General features: G+C 47.0%; 1 protein-coding gene across 9 annotated transcripts in view; it reads right to left on the bottom strand.

Annotated features, from left to right (window-relative positions):
* EHMT1 (euchromatic histone lysine methyltransferase 1) overlaps window positions 1-18,565 on the bottom strand; it is a 169,602-nt gene extending 151,037 nt beyond the window's left edge. For 6 of the 9 annotated variants that reach the window (XM_045563188.1, XM_045563176.1, XM_045563178.1 and 3 more), the window contains exon 1: window positions 18,501-18,565. In XM_045563188.1, the coding sequence (XP_045419144.1) occupies window positions 18,501-18,563 (63 nt within the window). In that variant the 5' untranslated portion in view covers window positions 18,564-18,565. Of the gene's footprint in view, window positions 1-1,074; window positions 1,216-11,001; window positions 11,853-18,500 lie in introns of those variants that run through there. The other 3 variants (XM_045563177.1, XM_045563180.1, XM_045563184.1) reach the window with 3 other exon arrangements.
* Window positions 18,566-19,592: the final 1,027 nt, after the last annotated feature.

Consider the following 19,592-nt stretch of genomic DNA (forward strand, 5'->3'; position numbering starts at 1 on the left):
TCTTTTGTGTTTTCTACAGATATAAGATATTCTTTCCTTTTCAAAATATATGTATATGTGATATATGTGTTTATACATGTAAGTATGTATATGCCTCCAACAGATCAATGTTTAATATCCTCCTCCTCACCCCCAAAACCTTTAAGTAAAATCAACACATGAGGGAAATGCACAACATTTACCTGGTATTATTTGGATGCTTCCTAACACAGAACTTCAGGTGTAATCATACCTCAGTTTAAAATGCACGGCCTTTTCTCAATTAATGCATTTCATCTTGGCCTGATACATTTCTTTTTGTCGGGAGGGCAAGGTATTACCCTTCCACATAAGTAAATCCCATCCCCTTTGCCTGATTACACTCAGATTTATTTCTTACAATTTCTTACAGTTACTTAAGTAGTTGTGTGGGCCGGGCGCGGTGGCTCACGCCTGTAGTCCTAGCACTCTGGGAGGCCGAGGCGGGCAGATTGTTTGAGCTCAGGAGTTCAAGACCAGCCTGAGCGAGAGCAAGACCCTGTCTCTACTAAAAAATAGAAAGAAATTACCTGCACAACTAAAAATATATAGAAAAAATTAGCCAGGCATGGTGGCTGTGCCTATAAGTCCCAGCTACTCAGGAGGCTGAGGCAGGAGGATCGCTTGAGCCCAGGAGTTTGAGGCTGCTGCGAGCTAGGCTGACGCCACGGCACTCTAGTCCGGGCAAAAGAGCGAGAGTCTGTCTCAAAAAAAAAAAAAAAAAAAAGTAGTTGTGTGAAGTGAAGTTTGACAATAAACCTATTAATCCTTAAAAGACATTGATATTCATGTTAGTTATATCTCTGGAGTGGGTTTTTTCCCCCCTGAACTGCTCTTTTAGAGCTGCCCTTTCTGAAAAGTAACATACAGTAAAAACCATTCCCAAGTCTAATGTTACCCAGCTCTTCTTCAGTATGCCTCCAGTTTTAAGATAGGAACATTAATTTTTATGAATGCTGGTTTTCTTAATAGTGTATATTTAATTTTTCCACATGTAAATTCTTGGAAATAAAACATGATCAGTTGGTAAGAAAAACACAGAACAAAAAATGTGACCTGGGTTCTCTGAGTGTCTCCTGACGAGCAAGGAGACCCTTGGGTCTGGTCCTGGGACACCTCCCAGCGAGTCCCCAGACACCGGCCTCCGCTCCCACGCAGAGTGAGGAAACTCAGACACCTCCTGCCCTGAGGCCAAAGGATACATCAGCCTGCGCGGACTTGCCAAAAAGAGAAAAAGGACAAAAAGCAATTGAACCTATTGATGAAGTGCAAAATGAAATAGACTTAATGAACAAGCCAGTGAGGAGATTTTGAAAGTAGAACAGAAATACAACAAACTACCAGCCATTTTTCCAGAAGAGGTCAGAACTGATTGCCAAAATCCCAAATTTTAGGGTAACTACTCCAACCATCCACAAGTGTCTGTACTGCGTGGGAGGGAGGAGGAGGAAGAGGCACCAGAGTGGAAGTGACAGAATCTGAAGATGTTAAATCAAGTTACAGAGTAGATTTTATTTTGATGAAAATTCTTACTTTGAAAATCAAGTTCTTTCCAAAGAATTTCATCTGAATGAGAGAGGTGATCCACCTTCATAGTCCACTGAAATCAAAGGGAAATCTGGAAAGGAAATTCTACAAGTCAAAGGCAGAACGAAGCCAGCAGGAGGAAGCGCGTGAGGCAGCGGAGGGCTTCTGCGCCCGGGTGCAGATGACTCAGGACAGGGCAGCAAAGGGGACACGTGGCCGGATCATTCACAGGACGACGTGGCTCCCAGTGGATGCTGAGGGGAAGGAGGAGCAGGACGAAGAGACACCGAGGAAGAAAGGGATGAGGAGAAGACGACTAACAGAACACTGATGCATTCTAACCTCCCGTTTTAAAACAGTGCCCCGCGGTCCCAGGAGCAAGGAGTGGCCTTTCTACTCCCCTCTGGTCCTCAGTCGCCCTGTTCCTGAGGTCTTTTTTCTCTACACATGGTTCTCGACGTACTTAGGGGGAAATACCTTGAGCAGAATACAATGGGAAATGAATCTCTACCTTCCTGTTCCAAATTCATTTTTATCCCTTCCTGCCTCAGCAAAAACTGTATGGAATCAACACCACTGAGCTCTGTGGGAAAAAGAAAAACCTTCTGCTCGCTTCACTCTGTGGAAGGTGGAAGGTTCTGGGCCCCTCTTGGGTAACACATAGAATTCTAGCTTTTTTCCTCCTTTCTCTATACGTTAGACTCAGAGATTACACTATGTCTCTTTGTGAATGTGGACAGTTAGCATTTACCAATGTGTATCTACTTTTTCCTGTTTAAAAAAAGAAAAGAAAACTTAAAAATGAGGTTACAGAAGGTCAGCAAAGGGTGGGTTTCATATGTTTGGCTGGGTTAAGTGGGCACTGTGACAACATGACTTCTCCTTTGGCATGTCCAACTGTAACATTTAACAGACATCCTTGCAATTTAAGATGACACATTTAAAATAAAATTCTTGCCAGGTACAGTGGCTCATGCTTGTAATCCCAGCACTTCAGGAGGTAAAGGAAGGAGGATCACTTGAGGCCAGGAGTTCGAGATCATCCTGGACAACATAGCAAGATTCCGTCTCTACAAAAAATTTAAAAGTTAGCTGGGCATCGTGGCACATTCCCATAGTCCCAGCAACTCAGCAGGCTTAGGCAAGAGGATTGCTTGAGCCCGGGAATTCAAGATTACAGTGAACTATGATAATGGCACTGCACTCTAGCCCAGGCAACAGAGCAAGACCCTGTCAAAAACAAACAAACAAACAAACCAAGAAAGAGAATAGAAAAACAATAAAGAATATCAACAAAATCAAAAGTTGCTGCTCTGAAAAGTTCAACATAATTCACGAACCTTTAGCTAGACTGAACAAGAAAGACGACTCAACTTACTAAAATCAGGAATGAAAAGGGGAATATATGACCAACCCTGACAAAAAAAAAAAAAAGGATTACAAAAGAATACCATGAGCAACTGTACAGCAACAAATTAGAAAACCTAGATGAAATGAACAAATTCCTACAAATACACAAAACACCTAAAAACAACTCAGAAATAAGCAGACAATCTAACACCTATAACAAGTAAAGAGATTAACAATTTTAAAAAGTTCCAACAAAGAAAAGCCCAGAACCAGAAGGCTTCACAGGTGAATTTTAACCAAACATTTTAAGAGGAAACAACACTAACCCTTCCCAAACTCTTCCCAAAAACAGAAGAAGGGTTACACTTCCCAACTCGTTCTATGAAGCCAGCATTACCCTGACACCAACAACAAAAAGACAATACAATACAAAGAAAACTACAGACTAACATAACACCTCTTATGAACACAGACACAAAAATCCTCGACAAAATACAAGTAAACCACACCCAGCAGGATGTAAAAAGCACTCGATACCATAACCAGGTGGATTTAGTGTGGAAATGCAGAGCCGGTTCAGCACGTGGAAATCAGTGTAACACACCACATCAAGAAAGGCAAAAAAACATATAATCATCTCAACAGATGGAGAAAAACCATTTGACAAAATTCGATACCCCAATGATAAAAACACTCAACAAAGTAAGAATAAAAGGGAACTTCCTCCACTTGATAAAGGACCCCTATGGAAAAGCCCACAGCTAACATCATACTTAACAGTGAAAGACTGAAAGCTTTTCCCTAAGAGGAATGAAGACAGGGATGTCAGCTCTCACCACTCCTAATTCAACATTGTACTGGAGGTTCTACTCAAGGCAATTAGGCAAGGAAAAAAATAAGAGGTGTCCAGATTCGAAAGGAAGAAGTGAAACTATACCTATTTCCAAATAACATGATCTTATATATAGAAAATCTCGGGGGAACGGGGGGAGGGCAAGGGCAATATACGTAACCTAAACTTTTGTACCCCCACAATATGCTGAAATAATAATAAAAAAAAACAAATTCAGCAAAGTTGCAAGATACAAGATCAATATACAAAAGTCAACTGTATGTCTATACAATTGCAATCGAAAATTGAAATTAAAAAAACAATTCTATTTACAATAGCATCAAAAACAATAAAGTACTTATTTCTAAGAAAGAAGTACAAGACTTACACATGAAAACACTGCTAAAAGAAATTAAAAACCCAAATAAATGGGCAAGTATCCTGTGTTCATGGCTAATTATTAATATGGGAATACCCCAAACTGAACAACATACTTAACACAATCCCCATCAGAGTTCTAAAAGGCTTTTTTTGTAGATAGTGACAACATGACCCTAAAATTCATATGAACACGCAAGGGACTTGTAGGAGCCTACACAATCTCGAAAAAGAAAAACATTTTGGACTCGCACTTACCCATTTCAAATGTATTATACAGCTACAATAATCGAGGCAGGGTGGCAGTGGCATAAGGACAGATCAATGGATTAGGACTGAGAATCCAGAAATAAACCCTCCCATTTATGGTCAACTGATTTTCAACAAGAGTACCAGGAGGGCTCTACGGCGAAAGAACAGCCTTTCCAACAAACAGTGCTGAGGCAAGGGCACAGCCACATGTGGAAGCGTGACTCTGGACCCCCACCTCACGTCACACACAGAAACTAAGGCACAGTGAATCAAAGACCGAAAGGTGAGAGCTAAAACTATAAAACCTTTAGAAGAAAACATAAACTCCCTAACTTGAATTAGGCAATTAGATATGACAACGAAAACACAAGCAACCAAGCAAAAAAAAAAAAAAAACAGAAAGATTGGACTTCCTCAAAAATTAAAAACTTTTATGCTTCCAAGGATACCATCAAGAAAATAAAAAGAAAAATAAGAAAGTGAAAAGACGACACATAGAATGGGAGAAACTATTTGCAAGAAGTAGATCCGTGGCTGCCAGGCACGGGGAGGGAGGAGAGAACAACTGTGCGGGGTGCGGGGTTTCTCTCTGGGGCAACAGAAATGCTCTGGGACTAGTCAGGGAGTGACAACGGTCGCACAACTCTGTGAATATACCAAAAAAAAAGACTGAATTTTACACTTTTAAAAGATGAATTTTTTGGTCTACGAGTTACATCTCAATAAAAATAAACCACATTCTCCTGGACTGATGTTGGGACACCTACCAATGTCAGGCCACTTTCAGAGAGGAAACACAGAAGTCGTGTCGCAGATCAGTACTGACACACGGACTTTCCCAATGATCTTTATGACAGGGAACACTAACTCTGAATCCCAATTAAGCAAAATGTTATCCCTCTAAAAACTTTACTCTTCTAATTTACTAATAGGTGTTACCAAAAGAAAAGCAGTCAACTGTATTTTCACTTTTGTCAATAAACATGTGTGGAGTTATCCTTGATTTTGCTTCTTGGTGCACAAAGTGTGACATAGTTATTTCCAGTCTTTGTAGAAAACGCTTGCTACTCCTGCAACCACCCCAGAGCCAACCTGAGCAGGCCAGTCCCCTCTGGGTGAGTGGCACCACCAGCCACCCTGCTGTTCAAGCAGAAAACCCAGCACCACCCTAGAGTCGTCCTCATCGGCCTCAGCAAATCAGCCACCGGCCGCCCCTAAGGACTACGCCTGCCCCTCCGCTGTAGGTCCTCCACATCACTCTTCCCACAGCTGCCAGAATGACCTTCACAACACACGAACCTGATCAAGTCACTCACCACCGTAAAGCCTTCCCTCTGCCCTTAGGACACGGAAGTCAGTCTACCTCAGCTAGCGCCCTGCCCCACGTGACTACATAGGAAGATGGTAAAGGAAACATTCGCAAATTGCTTTAACAAGCAGTCTCAAAATACAGAGGCCTCATAATTGCTCTACTGCCTCTGCAGTTCATAGGTTTACTGACTCACACAGCTTGCTGGACTCTCACAATCACAGGGCAGGCAGGCCCACCGCACCCGGTAAGCAAGGAAGTCAAGATCCAGCAAAAAGACTCAGGCTACAACTTGGTGCACTCACCTTCCCCACCTTCCCCACCTTCCCTGCGTTTTCAAGGTGAGTTAAGGCTGAAGGGTTGATTCCTATTCCCACCTACACCTCTAACGTGCTCTCTGGGATTTCCCCTTGACTTTCCCCCCAGCTTGTAACACTCTTCCACCACACCTTCCACGTAGGCCCAGGGCAGAACTGGCTCTCACATGTACCAGCCACATGTGAAATTCACCAAACCTCTAGCAACTATGATCTAAAATAAAATCTTAAGCCCCCCAGCTGACTGAATGGACCCCCCTCTTGGCTGAGGGGACCCCCAGAAACCCTAAAGCTGGACTGCTGGCCATGAGAAGAGAGGGGTCAAACATGACTCATCATACCCCTTTTATAGTTATTTTTTATAACAATACGATACAAAATTACTGGCAAGGCATGGTGGCTCACTCCCTTAATCCTAGCACTCTGGGAAGCCAACGCTGGAGGATCGCTTGAGCTCAAGATTCCAAGGCCAGACCGAGCAAGAGCGAGACCCCGCAGTCCCAGCTACTCGGGAGGCTCAAGCAGAAGGATCGCTTGAGCCCAGGAGTTGGAGGTTGCTGTGAGCTAGGCCGACGCCACTGCTCTCTACCTGGGGCAACAGAGCAAGACTCTGCCTCAAAAAAAAAAAAAAAAAAAAAAGGAAACTGAACACCCCTCCTCATCCCGCCCCCTAAAAAAATAAAAATTTTTTTTTAAAAGATGCAAAATCATTAACAAGACTAAGACCATGTGAATCAAAGGTTAAACCACACCTGCAGGTCATCAATTTACTTAACAGATCACTTGAGTCTCAGTACATGCCCAGTGGCTTGTCTCTGATTAACAGACTTCCTTAATTTAAAAACGTTCCAAGCCTTTAGACAAAGCTTGATTTCTTTAACCAATTACAAATCAAAGAATCTTTGAACCCTCCTATGACCTGCAATCCCCTGCTTCCAGATGTCCTGCCTTTTCAGGCCAAACCAATGTGTGCCTTCCATGTATTGATGCATGTCTTTACGAAGTTATTCCTGTCTCCCTAAAATGTGTAAAAGCAAACTGCAACCCAACCACGGAGAAACCACATGCTCAAGGCTTCTTGGGCGTGGCTCTCTGGGCCACGGTTACACATATTTGGCTCAAAATAAACCTCTTTAAATTATTTTACGGAGTTTGGGTTCTTTTCCATTGACATAAACATAACATCATCCACTGTGAAGAGGTGATGATAACACTGAATTAGATAATGCAATACAAGTGCTTCCCAAAGTCACCAATGACCTCCACATTGCCAAATTCAAGGGTCAGGTCTCAGTTTTCAGCTCAAACTGTTAGCAACTGCCAACGGAGCTCATCACACTGTCTTCATGAAGTACCTCCTTCAGCTCCTTGTTCAAGTCCTCCTGCTCCCTCACAGTCCCCTGTTGCTGGCTCATCCTGGTCCTCCAAGGCGTGGACTCAGGGCCCAGTACTCCGCAGACCCGTTCTGCACCAGACGCAGGCCTGGTCTCTTCTGGACTCTGGGGCTCTGGCTCCACCTTCCTGCTCCACATTTACACCTGACAGTCCAACAGGAACCTCCATCCTCTCCCTAAAACCTGCCATCCTGAAGACTTCCCCATCTCAACAAATGACAATATTCTCCACGGTGTTCAAGCCAAAGGACTGCTCTAGTTTGAATGGCCCCTCTAAAACTCACAGTGAAATTTAATTGCCACTGTAACAGTATGAAGAGGTGGGACCTCTAAGAGGAGACTGGAGACTCTGTCTCAAAAAAAAAAAAAAAAAAGTAAAAGTTTTGATTTTTTTTTTTTTTTTTGAAGATAGATCCTTGCTCCGTCACCCAGCATAGAGTGCACCAGCAGCATCATAGCTCACTGCAGCCTCCAACTCCTAGGCTCAAGCAATCCTCCTGCATCAGCCTCCCAGTAGCTGGGACTACAGGTGCACACCATCACACCTGGCTAATTATTTTTTAATTTTTTTGCAATGATGTGGTCTCACTATGTTGCCCAGGCTGGTCTCAAACTCCCGGCCTCAAGCAATCCTCATGTCTCGGCCTCCCAAAGTGCTGGGATTGCAAGTGTGAGCCACCACACCTGGCCTAAAAGTTTTGACCTTGATCTGGAAATTCATTTCAAAAAGTTCTTCTTCAATTGTGCCATCCAAAATAGTCTGCATTCACTGACTAATTGCTTATAAACTGAAACAAATCAGTATAAGGCAATTCTTCTTAAGAGAACTAAAGCAATTTCAGTCTACTATATGAAGTCTTTGTCATTTTTAAACAATCTTAATGACGAAACTATCACAGCATATATATTCACAAATGAGACTGACAATATTCTGTTTTTACAAATTTCATTAAGAAACAAGGCCAGGTGGGTTGATGTGGTCGGGAATGTCCAGCAGCCTACATCCTAGTCTGCTGCTCGCTGGCCCTGGAGGCTTCAGTGGTAGATGGAGCCGACCCCGCCTTGCTCCGGCCTGTGGGAGAACAAGCTCCGCCCCTCCCCCGGCCCTGCTGCACACCCAGCACCCAGGACAAACAGGTGTGGGAGCCAGCAGGCTGCCCCTCACTTCCAGGGAAGGGGAGCGAGGCCCCCTACTCACTGAGGCAGCCTCAGTCCTGGCCCCTTAAGGACCTCAAAGGCCCTGGCTCTCTGCCTGGCAAACACCATGTATTCTTCCAGATTCTGCTCCAATGGCACCTCTCAGCAAAGTCCTCCTGCTGCAGCCCGCAGCCGCTCTGGGCAGCCGCACAGCGCACAGGGCCTGTGGCCTGCGTCGCACTGGGCCTGCTCTACCGCTCCACCGCTCCACCCACAGCCCTGAGGCTCGGAGCACACAGGGGGTGCCAAACTGACCCATGCACTCAGCTCCCCACCACATCAGAGCTGGGAAAGGGAAGCTGCCCCAAATCTCAGTCCAACATGGTTAATGATGACTGACAAAACCAAAGCAAGGACCGCATGCCTTGAGGAGGAGCGTTTGAACTCGAGGCCAGGAGAGGGAGACAGTCAGAGTCTATACAGCAGCATAAACAGAACAAGCAAAACAGCACAATGGCCACAAGGACGGGCCTTACCCTCAAACTGCGAGTTTGTGACTCTGGGCTCAGCATATTCCCTCCCCCGCCCCGCCATCGTTATCGCTACTGCTGTCCTTACGTTCCCACGTGCAAAGACTATACACGCCAAGCACACGAGAGTCCAGCAGCGTCTCTACAAGCCACATCTGTGTCCACCGCCAGACTGGCTTTCAGGAGAGTGAGAACCATGCTGCCCTCCACAGGCCTCCTTTCAGCCTCTGCCACAGAGGAGGGAGGGGGAGGTGACAGAGCTCAGGAGGCGGCCTGTAGCACGCCCGCTTCTTAAATCAAAATCAGATCATCCAAAATAAAAGAAAATGGAAACGGAAAGCATGAGGACTTGAGCCCACCGGTATCTGGGCCACAGTAGGCACTACGCATCGCCCTGCAGGACGATTGCTGCAGACAGGGCAAACAAATGGAGACAAATTACAGGAGAGAAAAAAGCAAGCAAACGGTTGGGGTTCTTTGCTCCTTGTTCCCCTGACCAAGCTGTGCAAGGGAAGGCCAGGCAAGTTCAGGCTGCAGCAGGTGCCCAAGGGGCGAGCCGCCCGCACCTGTCTGCACACAGGAGCGTGTTCCCGCGTCACTGGTGCACTCGGGAGCAATCCCCCCTCCTCCTTCACGCCCAGGTTTGCAGCTAGGACAGTTAATGGACAGGAAGCTTGAATTTAACTGTGTCTCTGACTCCTAGAGAGGTTTTGCTTTTTTGCTATTCTGTGACCCACAGCATACCTCAGATTACCTGGCTAAAAAACAATGGCAAACCACTCCTTTTCCTCTTCTGTGAAATAAAGAAATGGGGCTAGTAACCCCATTGGGTTATGGCTGTTATGAGGATTAAATTAAAAACTCCCCATAGGCCAAGCACAGTGGCTCACACCTGTGAGCCCAGCATTTTGGGAGGTCAAGGTGGGAGGATCATGAGACCAGCCTGAGCAACAGAGCAAGACCCGTCGCTACGGAAAAAAAATTTAAAAACTAGCCGGGTGTGGGGTGGGCACCTGTAGTCCCAGCTACTCAGGAGGATCACCTGAGCACAGGAGTTCAAGGCTGCAGTGAGCTATGATGACACCACTGCCTGGGGGGACAGAGCGAGACCCTGTCTCTTAAAAAAAAGAAAATAAGAAAGAAAGGAAAGGAAAGGAAACTAGACAGGGAAACCTGAGCTGGAGGAAGGGGAAGACTTGACCATTCATTGGGCCATTACAACTGCATTTTTTTTTCACTAAGTGTCCAAGGAGCTCACGGAACACAAGCAAACTCTGTTTGGATAAGGAAGGAGCCAAGGTTCTCTAAGCCTAAATGCTGGCCTTGGAATCTGACGATGAGCACAGAGACCTAGACCCCAAGCACAGAAATAGTATTAACAGCTCCAACCTACCCGGGACAAGGAAAACCCTCTTGGTCTTTCCTAGGCTGGCACTTAGGAGAAGGCTAATATACACCAAGTGCTTTCCGTGTGAATGTGCTTCGTGGTGACCAGCCTCTGTTTACAGCAGTGCTGCAGCTAACACGTGGACAGGCTGCCTCTCTCCACCTGCTGCTGAGTTAATGGCTCTGGCAATGACTATCTGTGACTATCAGCTTTGTGCTAACATCACGAAGCACGATAATCAGACTTATTATGCCTACTGGTAAAGAAACTCAATACTAGTTATGACATATTTTTGCTAAAGAGAAAAAGACAAGTCTGCATCAGATGGAGACTCTAGACCAGGGCTGTCCATCCAAAACACAATGTGAGCTATGTATGTAATTTTAAATTTTCTTGTAGTCACGTTTTTTAAAAAGTAATTAGAAACATGCCAAATAATATTACATTCCAACACGTAATCAACATTTTTAAAAGTTTTAATATGATACCTTACATTCATTCTCTTTTTCACAGTAAGAATTCAAAACCCTGTGTGTTCTGCACTGACAGTACAGCTCGATTCACACTAACCACGTCTCAGTGCTCAAGAGCCACACGTGGCTGGTGGACGTCACACTGGACAGCAGCAGCCAGCAGCTCTAGATCTTAAATGCCAACGACAGGAACTGCAGGGGACAGAGGGACACATTAAACATCACCATAAGAATACAATCAGCAAGACAAGGTTATGGGAAACACTGGGACAAATGAACCGTTATCTTCAAAACTTAATTGCAAGAGAAAAATAAAGACATGGAAGAGAAATCAATATACTGAGACTGAAGAGATTATCTACCAAGAGCAATGAATAGACCATATTTGGTTCCCAATTTGAACTAAGAAATCTACACGTTGACTGGATATTTATTGACTGGAATATTTACATTAACTGAAATAATCACAGATGAAGTATGTCTGAGAGTTGCTTCAAAATAACTGCAGACGGGGTGGGGAGCAGTGGAGGTGCAGATGGCACAAGACCGGCCATGGGGAGAAAACCGATAGTGCTGGGGACAAGTGATGGTGTTCATTATGCCACCACATCTACTTTTGAATAGGTCTAAAAAGTTCCATAATAAAAAGCCTAAAACATCTACACATCCATTTGCTTATACAGTCATGTGATGCTTAACGAGGGGGATATATTGAGAAATGTGTCTTTAGGTGACTTCATCACCGTGAGAACATCACAGAACACACTTACGCAAACCTAGACGGCACAGCCTACTACACGCCCAGGCTCCCCAGGCGCAGACGACTCCGAGGCTACAAACCTGTACAGCACGTTACTGCCCTGAATACTGAAGGCAGCCGTAACACAAAGGTATCTGTGTGTGAAAACATATCTAAACATAGAAAAGGTAATGCAGGCTGGGCGTGGGGGCTCACGCTTGTAATCCTAGCACTCTGGGAGGCCGAGGCAGGAGGACCACTTGAGCTAAAGAGTTCGAGACCAGCCTCAGCAAGAGTGAGACCCTGTCTCTACTAAAAATAGAAAGAAATTAGCTGGCCACTAAAAAATAGAAAAAATTAGCCAGGCGTAGTGGCACATGCCTGTAGTCCCAGCTACTCAGGAGGCTGAGGCAGGAGGATAGCTTGAGCCCAGGAGTTTGAGGTTGCTATGAGCTAGGCTGACACCACGGCACTCTAGCCTGGGCAACAGAGGGAGACTCTGACTCAAACAAACAAAAAAAAAGAAAAAGTAATGCATTGCCCTACTACATTATGATGGCTACAACATGAGTAGGCAATAGTAAATTTTCAGCTCCATTATAATCTTACGGGACATCACACATGCAGTCCATCACTGACCAAAATGTCCTTAAGTGACGCATGACTGTATACTCATAAACATCGTGAAGGATGCACAATAATTATAACACTGGTGACCTGCCAAGAGAAGAACTGAGTGGCTAGGGGACAAAGAGGGGAAGCGTTTCACTTAGTACTTTTGGACTTCTGAACCATGTAACTGTCTTACCTACTGAAAAAATTAAACTTAAACATCTGTATCTTGTCCCTCTGCATCGCCCTCCACCCGTGCCACCTGGCCCAGGCTTCTCACTGGCTCCCTGCTTCCCCTGGGTCTCCCTTCGTCCACTGTCCACACAGCAGCCAGGGTCACCTTTTTAAACTATTGTTCCACGCCTAAAATCTTCAAGGACTGTCTCCAGTGCTTACGAAACATCCCAACTTGTTACCATGGCGACAAGGCCCTGTATGACCTTGCCCTCCCTCTCCAGCTTGATCTCAAGCCACCTGCCCCTTCCGACCTAGTAATTCCACTGTATCCTAAAGGATGCAGTCCTCACCCAAATCATAATCAAGGACACTGGGCTTTCTCTGTGACAAACACCACCATGTAGCTAATAAAAATGTTAGAGACACAAATGTATGTCAGATGACACAGAAAGCGGAAAGCACATGGCACATAAGCACTGATGACAGCCAATTTCAAATATGCACATGCACACTCACAAGGACCAGAAAATAGGAGATGACAAACATTTGGCATTCTACGGTTTCTAGGTTTCAATATTCTAAATTTGCTAAAATCCCTAATTTTTTTTTTGAAATGCACATACTGTATATCTGGCCATGCCAATTTACTCTCACCTCTTTTAAAACCTAGACTAACTTAGGAGCTTTTCCCAACATATGTCTGGCCACAGCAATTACTGCAATACAAGAGGCCTTTTCTTGTTTACGTTTAACTGATTCCATCTCATTTTGCTCAGTAATATTTGTGCTATTATACCATTAAATTTTGTGAAATCAGGGATCAGTCTCAAGAACATGTATATCCTCTCACAAATACCTACAACAGTACTTCATAAATAGGAGGTGTTCAATAAATGCTTACTGACCCCCTGATAACAGCATTTTAAACATACCGTGATCAGAACTTATCAGCCTATTAAAAGTGGGATACAGAAAGTGGTCCAAACTTTTCCAAAACAAAATACCAGCTGACAGTGATGCTACTGGGAAAGTGACCCCTTACCTAGGGAAATGCTACCTCTGAAGATTTAAAGGAACCACTTCAGCTTTTGTTTTTCAAAATCAAAAACCTTCAGAGATTTTTTTTAAACATATGAAAATACTAAACGTTGTATAAAAACAAAACAGTAAGTAGGGGGAGCAGGGGACCTCTCAGTCCTGGAACTGATGCTTTCTGTGTCATAACACCATAGACCAAATTAACCGGACTCTAGTGGCTGCTGCCTACACGGTTTGCTGAGTGAGCAACTTAAGCTGAAATCAAACTGCCCACTTACCTTAGGATAAAGGCATCCATCAAACACAGTAAAGCCAAGGAAATGATAAAAAACATAAAATTCTAAAGAGAAGAGCCCAAAATATGGTTCTTACAGGCTAAATTATTTTCAAAGACAAACTCAATAAAATGTGGTCAAACATACAAAACTGTTTGGTGACACGACAGGAAGCAGGAGGAGGAAACCAGCGCTCTAGCCCCACTCCGGCTGTGGCCACACGTGAGGTCTTGACAAACGCGCCACCCATGTGGGTGCTGGGGCTGCGGTGCACACCCCACCGGGCCAGCCCTGCTGCGACTCCAGACTCTTCCCAACACAGACTGCACAGTCAGATTTCAGCATGGTCAGCCCTTTCCTCAGGACAGCTGTGCCTTCGGTGTAGGTAAGAATTCTCAGGATTCAGAGAAAACATTTCTGATCCTCCCCCTTAACAAAAATCAACCAAAGACAAGAAGAACAGGAAAGAGAAACAAACTCCATCTAGGAGACATTTGAAACCTCTGCCCAAGACAAGAACAGGAAGATGGAGGGTGGAGAAAAGCTCAAGCACTCCACAGAGCAGAGGAAGGAGAAACTGAAATAGGGGCTTCCTGCTTGAGAAGCAGCTGCCTGGGAAGACGGATCGGGTAATGTGCTGGCGCTACCAAGGGGAGTGGGTATAAAAATCCACACACGAACAGTTAGATTCCAATGTCCCCCTCCTGCACTCAGGCAAGTCCTCCTCTTCTGTAGCCACAGACACCAGAGTGTTTAGTGCTGTAAAAAATTCCACCAAAAATGCACCACTCTTGGGGAAAGCAAGCACAAAGAAAGGCTGGAGTGAGCTCCTCAACTGAAAACAAGGAGTCAGGGAAAGGCTGTCCACTGAACTATGGGAAGAGCCTCTTCTTCCCCCTGCCCTTTAGCCTGGTTGTGTAACATCCAACTCACACCAGCAAGGCAGGAAACTGAGCGATCCACCAGGCACAGGAGCTCCCACCTACAATCCCAGCATGAGAGAGGATCTCTTGAGGCCAGGACTTCGAGACCATCCTGAGCAACATAGTCAGAACCTAACTCCAAAAAATTTTAAAATTAGCCAGACATAATGGTGCGCACCTTTAGTCTCAGCTACTCGGGAGGCTGAGGCAGGAGGATCGTTGAGCCCAGGAGTTCAAGGTTACAGTGAGCTGTGACTGTGCCACTGTACTCCAGCCTGGAGGACAGAGCAAAACCCTGTCCCTAAGAAATGGGAACAATGGCAAGAGAGGCAATGAAATAACAGCAGCCAATCATTGCCCTGCAGTGAAAGCAACAAGTAAACAAGCCCCTCAAACACTCAGCTTTCCACATTTAGTGCTTTATTCTTACAGGCGACTAAAGGGTCAAAGATCACCAGACATTGGAAGAAGGTCTCCATCATGAAAGATTGACCAAGAGAGAAAGCAGCAAAGAGTTATGCAGGGCAAGCACAAAAAATGAAAGAAACAAAATTTTTAAAATAATTTTACTGTAATTTTAGAAATTTAACTGTAATTAAAACACATAAGGTATACATAAAACAAGAAGGGGAGGTACTAAAAAGGTAATAGAGAACAGAAAAGAACATAAAAATATAATAGCAGAAAAATTCAGTTAAAAAACAGTCAAAAATCCTCTCAAAAAGTAGAACAAGACTGAGACATAACGAGAAAAGATTTTAAAAATTAGAAGACTAAATACAGGAAGCCCAACATTTAACCAAAGGAAATGGAGAGAACACAGAGAAAGCAGAAGAGAATTAACATTCTCAAATATATCATACGAAATTTCCCATAACAAAAAGCATCAATCTCCAGATTTCACAGCCAATAGTAACCTACGTGATAAATGAAAAAAAGCTAGCACTAAGCACATGATAAACATAAGGAAAATCAAGGATGCAATGATCCTAAAAGTTTGGTGAGAGAATAATGTTTACAAACGATTAAGAATCAAACTGGACTTTTCAACAGCAACAATGGAAACTAGACGATATTGGAGCCATGCCTTGAAAATACCTTCCAACCTGGAATTCCACGCCTAGCCAAACTTTTTCTTCAAGTGTGGTGGTAGAATAAGCACATTTTCAACACACGAGCCCCGAAAGATTGCCTCCCATCGCCTCCTCCTTGGTTGGCGGCTGGAGAACGTGCTCCAGCACCAGGAGGGAGTGAAGGCACAGAGGGCCACTAGGTGCAGGGAAGGTGGGCAGAATCCCCAGGATGAGAACGCGCACTCTGGGGCAAGGTGAACAGGAGAGAGAGCATGAGAGCATGAAATCTTCATCTGCCATTAGTGGAAGTCCTTACACAACCCCTAAACTTGGTGAATAAAGACATGACAACACAAGCATATACTTAGGAAACATGAAGTAAATGCTAAAGAGTTCCAAGTGGCTGCTGCCTCTCTAGAAAGGCAGATGAGAACAGCTTTTGCTAACGTCTTTTAACACTGACTGACTTTGTAAACTATGGGCACGGACATGCCTTATTCTAAGAACCAAAAAATAAGGAAGAGATACACAGTAGCCACCCTGGCAGAAAAGTATAGTCTTTGCCTGCGAAGGCCTTCCCACTCAAAGACGACATTTTACTGAGACAAAAGCCTTACATCAAGTGCACCACCCTGGGCTCTAATCCTCGATTACCCTGGACATATTTAAACCTCAGTAGTCACCATTTACTAATCCACAAAATGGGGAATGAAGGATGTATTCCACTACCTCAGTAGTTCCTTTTAGTGTGAAAATGTATTGACTATCTTTTGTAGGTCAAAGAAAAGAAAAAAAAATATTCAGATAAGTTTCAAGTGCCAACTTTGCTGGTTTAATAATTCGGCAATTAGTGAACTCTGACCAGTAACCACTTCCCAGATTTGGTGGCAACACTGATCCCATGCCTACTTACCATCCAGGGGTGCTGGACTACACACAAGAGGGCCCCTCCCCCATCACACACGGGCGTTATAAACCCTTAGAATCATGAATCTAAAAACAGAGCTTTTATTAACCTAAAAATGACCATCACAGATGTAACACATGTTTAGCAAACAAGGGCTCGAAAGCCAGACCACGGGCATATTAATTCTCCACCACAAGCTCTTGGGCCTCACTGTGCCTGTCCGCATCTGCAAATGGGGATATAACAGTACCTACCTCATTGAGACTGCTGTGAGGATTAAGCAAGCGAATTCACACAAAGCAAGCTGGCAGGGCTGGACACAGTAAGGGCTCAGTAAACACAGGCTGTCATTATCATCAGCTCTGTCAAGCCCTCTATTCAAGGCTGCCTGTGGAACCAGCACATCTGGAGCCATTCACTCATCGCTCATTTATGAAACACCTACTACGTGCTCAACATGGAACAAGTGCTGGTCCCACAACTGACTAGGCCAAGTTATTCAGTCCCTTCCAAGTCTTGTTTTCCTCATCTGCTAACAGGAAAAAAACAGTACCTGCTGCACAGGGCAGAGAAAACGAAGTAAGATGACTTACCTGAAGGGCGTGCACAGTGCCTGAGACCCAGCAGGTGCTCCAAAAATGATATCATTAATCACCAACATGTTCTCCCCTACAAGCCTGGAAGTGACTTGGAGTTCTCTAATTTACTTTTTTGCTCCCAGCGCCTAATACGTTCCTGGAATGTTGCAGCTACTCAACAAAAACTCCTTGCATTGAACTCCCCTGCACTTGCCCCGTTTACTTGTATCAACACCCCTAAAAAAATCGTAGAAAAAAATAAACAAATAAAAAGACTGTACATTACCCAGGTTAAAATAGACTGTTAAGTCTACGCACCAGGATACCGCACAGCTCCTTACTACACCCAACTTTCTGATCTCTGGAAGTCCCAGCAGTTACTACTTACACGGTTAATTTCAAAAGAAAACTACCAGGTTATCACTTTTTTCCAAAGCAGTCCCTTATTCCGGCCCTCAGACCACACCGTTTCTGCATTTCCACGGACACGCCGCCTCCTGCTTGCTCTTCCTGCAGACGGACGCCAGTGGGTCTGCCTCGCAAGAGTTTGATTTCTATGCTGCTACAAGCAGGGAAACAAACTACCCTCGGGAACCAGTACAGGGGAAGGCCAAGGCCACTAACAAAGAACGTGAACTTTTGCATCCAGAGCCCTCCGAGCTGTGTGCTCGGAAATGAACTTCAGTCCGAAAGCTTCCCACCGAGCGTGCACTCCCGCTCTGACAGCACCGGGCTGGAGAGCATTGTCTCGGGAGGAACGCCGCGGCCGGCCAACTTTCGCTAAAGATGGTGCCATCCTATTCGGAACAAAGTGAAAGGTCAACGGAGCGGAGGGAAAGCGCCGAGAGCAGGGCCAGCTCGCCCGGGCCGGCGCTCCAAAGTTGGCCGGCCCCGCACTTTCCCTTTTGTCCTCGCACCCTCCTCTCTCCCCGGCCGAGGCCCACCCGGCGGACCCGGCGGACCGGCGGCGCGGGGCGCGCGGGCGGCGGCGGGGGCGCAGGTACGCGGCCGCCTCGCCTCACCTGCGCCCCCGCCGCGCCCCCGCCGCCGCCCGGCCCGCGCCGCGCACAAAGCGCGCCCGGCGGGAGCGCGGGCCGGACGCCCGGCGGCCGCGGCCCGGCCTCGGCCTGAGGCGGCGGCGGCGGGGGGCGCGGGGCCCCGCCCGGCCCGCCGCCCGCTCGCCGCCCGCCGTGCCCGGCTCCTCGCCCCCGCGCCGCCGCCGCCGCCCGCCGCCCGCCGCCCCCGCGCCGGCCCCCGCCGGCCCCGCTCCTCACCTCGGCATCGGCGGCGGCCATGGCCCGGGCCCGCAGCGTGGCCCCGCCCCTCCCGCGCGCCATCGCCCCGCCCGCGCCTCGCGGCCCAGAGCCGGGGCGGGGCCGGCCGCCTGCCTCTGCGCCTGCGCGCGCGTCCGCGCCTGCGCGCCGCAGCCCGGGTCGGGCGGCGCCTGCGCGCTGGGGGCCTGGCTTGCGGCGCCCGAGGCGCCGGGCCTGGGGAGGCCGGAAGCGGAACGGTCGCCGCGGGGTGGGGGACCTAGCCCGGGAGAAACGGCCCTCGGCAGTCGTAGCAGTGGGTGGGGAGTAGTCTTCCCATTTTCAATAAATATCCTTTCATTCTAAATAGGCATTCTGGCAGGCTGGCCGGAGGTGGAGAAAGACCCGAGGCTCCGACCCCTGACCTCTAACCCCGGACACACTTTGATTTCGCCGGCCTTCGGGAAGGCGGAGTCGCTGAGTTGCGTCCTGGTGGGATGCCCCGACTGGGGGTACTCCGGGGCGGGGCGGGGCGTTGCTCCGCTTACGGGGTGTGCCCAGCCGGGGGAGGGCGCCCTGGCCAGGGGACGTGCCCCGACTGTGGGGTGGCGAGAAGGATCCTGGTTAGGGAAGGTGCTCCGACGGGGGGGTACCCCGGTTGTGGGGTGCCACAGTTAGAGGGGATACCCCGGCTGGACGGATGCTCCGGCGTAGGGCCGTGTCCCGAGTGGGAGGGCTGTCCCGACGTGGGGGGAATGTCCTGTGGGGAGGGTTAACCCCGCTGGCGGATGCCCGGGTTAGGAGGACTGCGCGGGTTGGCGAGGCTGCTCTGCTGGGTGGTGTGTCTGGAAGCGGTGTCCCAACCGGCATGGCTGAGGAAGTTCCCCAGCTGGAGAGACGCCTACTGGGCGGGGGAGTCCCGTTAAGAGGTGTGCCCTCCCCGGTCACCCCAAGCTGCCTGCCAGTCACGTGCCAGCTGCGCGGGCATGCACTGGGCAAGGCCTTTCCTGCAGCCTTCACTGGACAGCGTCCCCAGTCACATAAACTGCCTTAGGCTGCCTTCTCCCTATGGTCAGACCTCCTTGTTCCGGCCCCGAGAGACCTAAAAATACAAGC

Source organism: Lemur catta, chromosome 10 (assembly GCF_020740605.2).
Source record: "Lemur catta isolate mLemCat1 chromosome 10, mLemCat1.pri, whole genome shotgun sequence".
NCBI lineage: Eukaryota > Metazoa > Chordata > Mammalia > Primates > Lemuridae > Lemur > Lemur catta.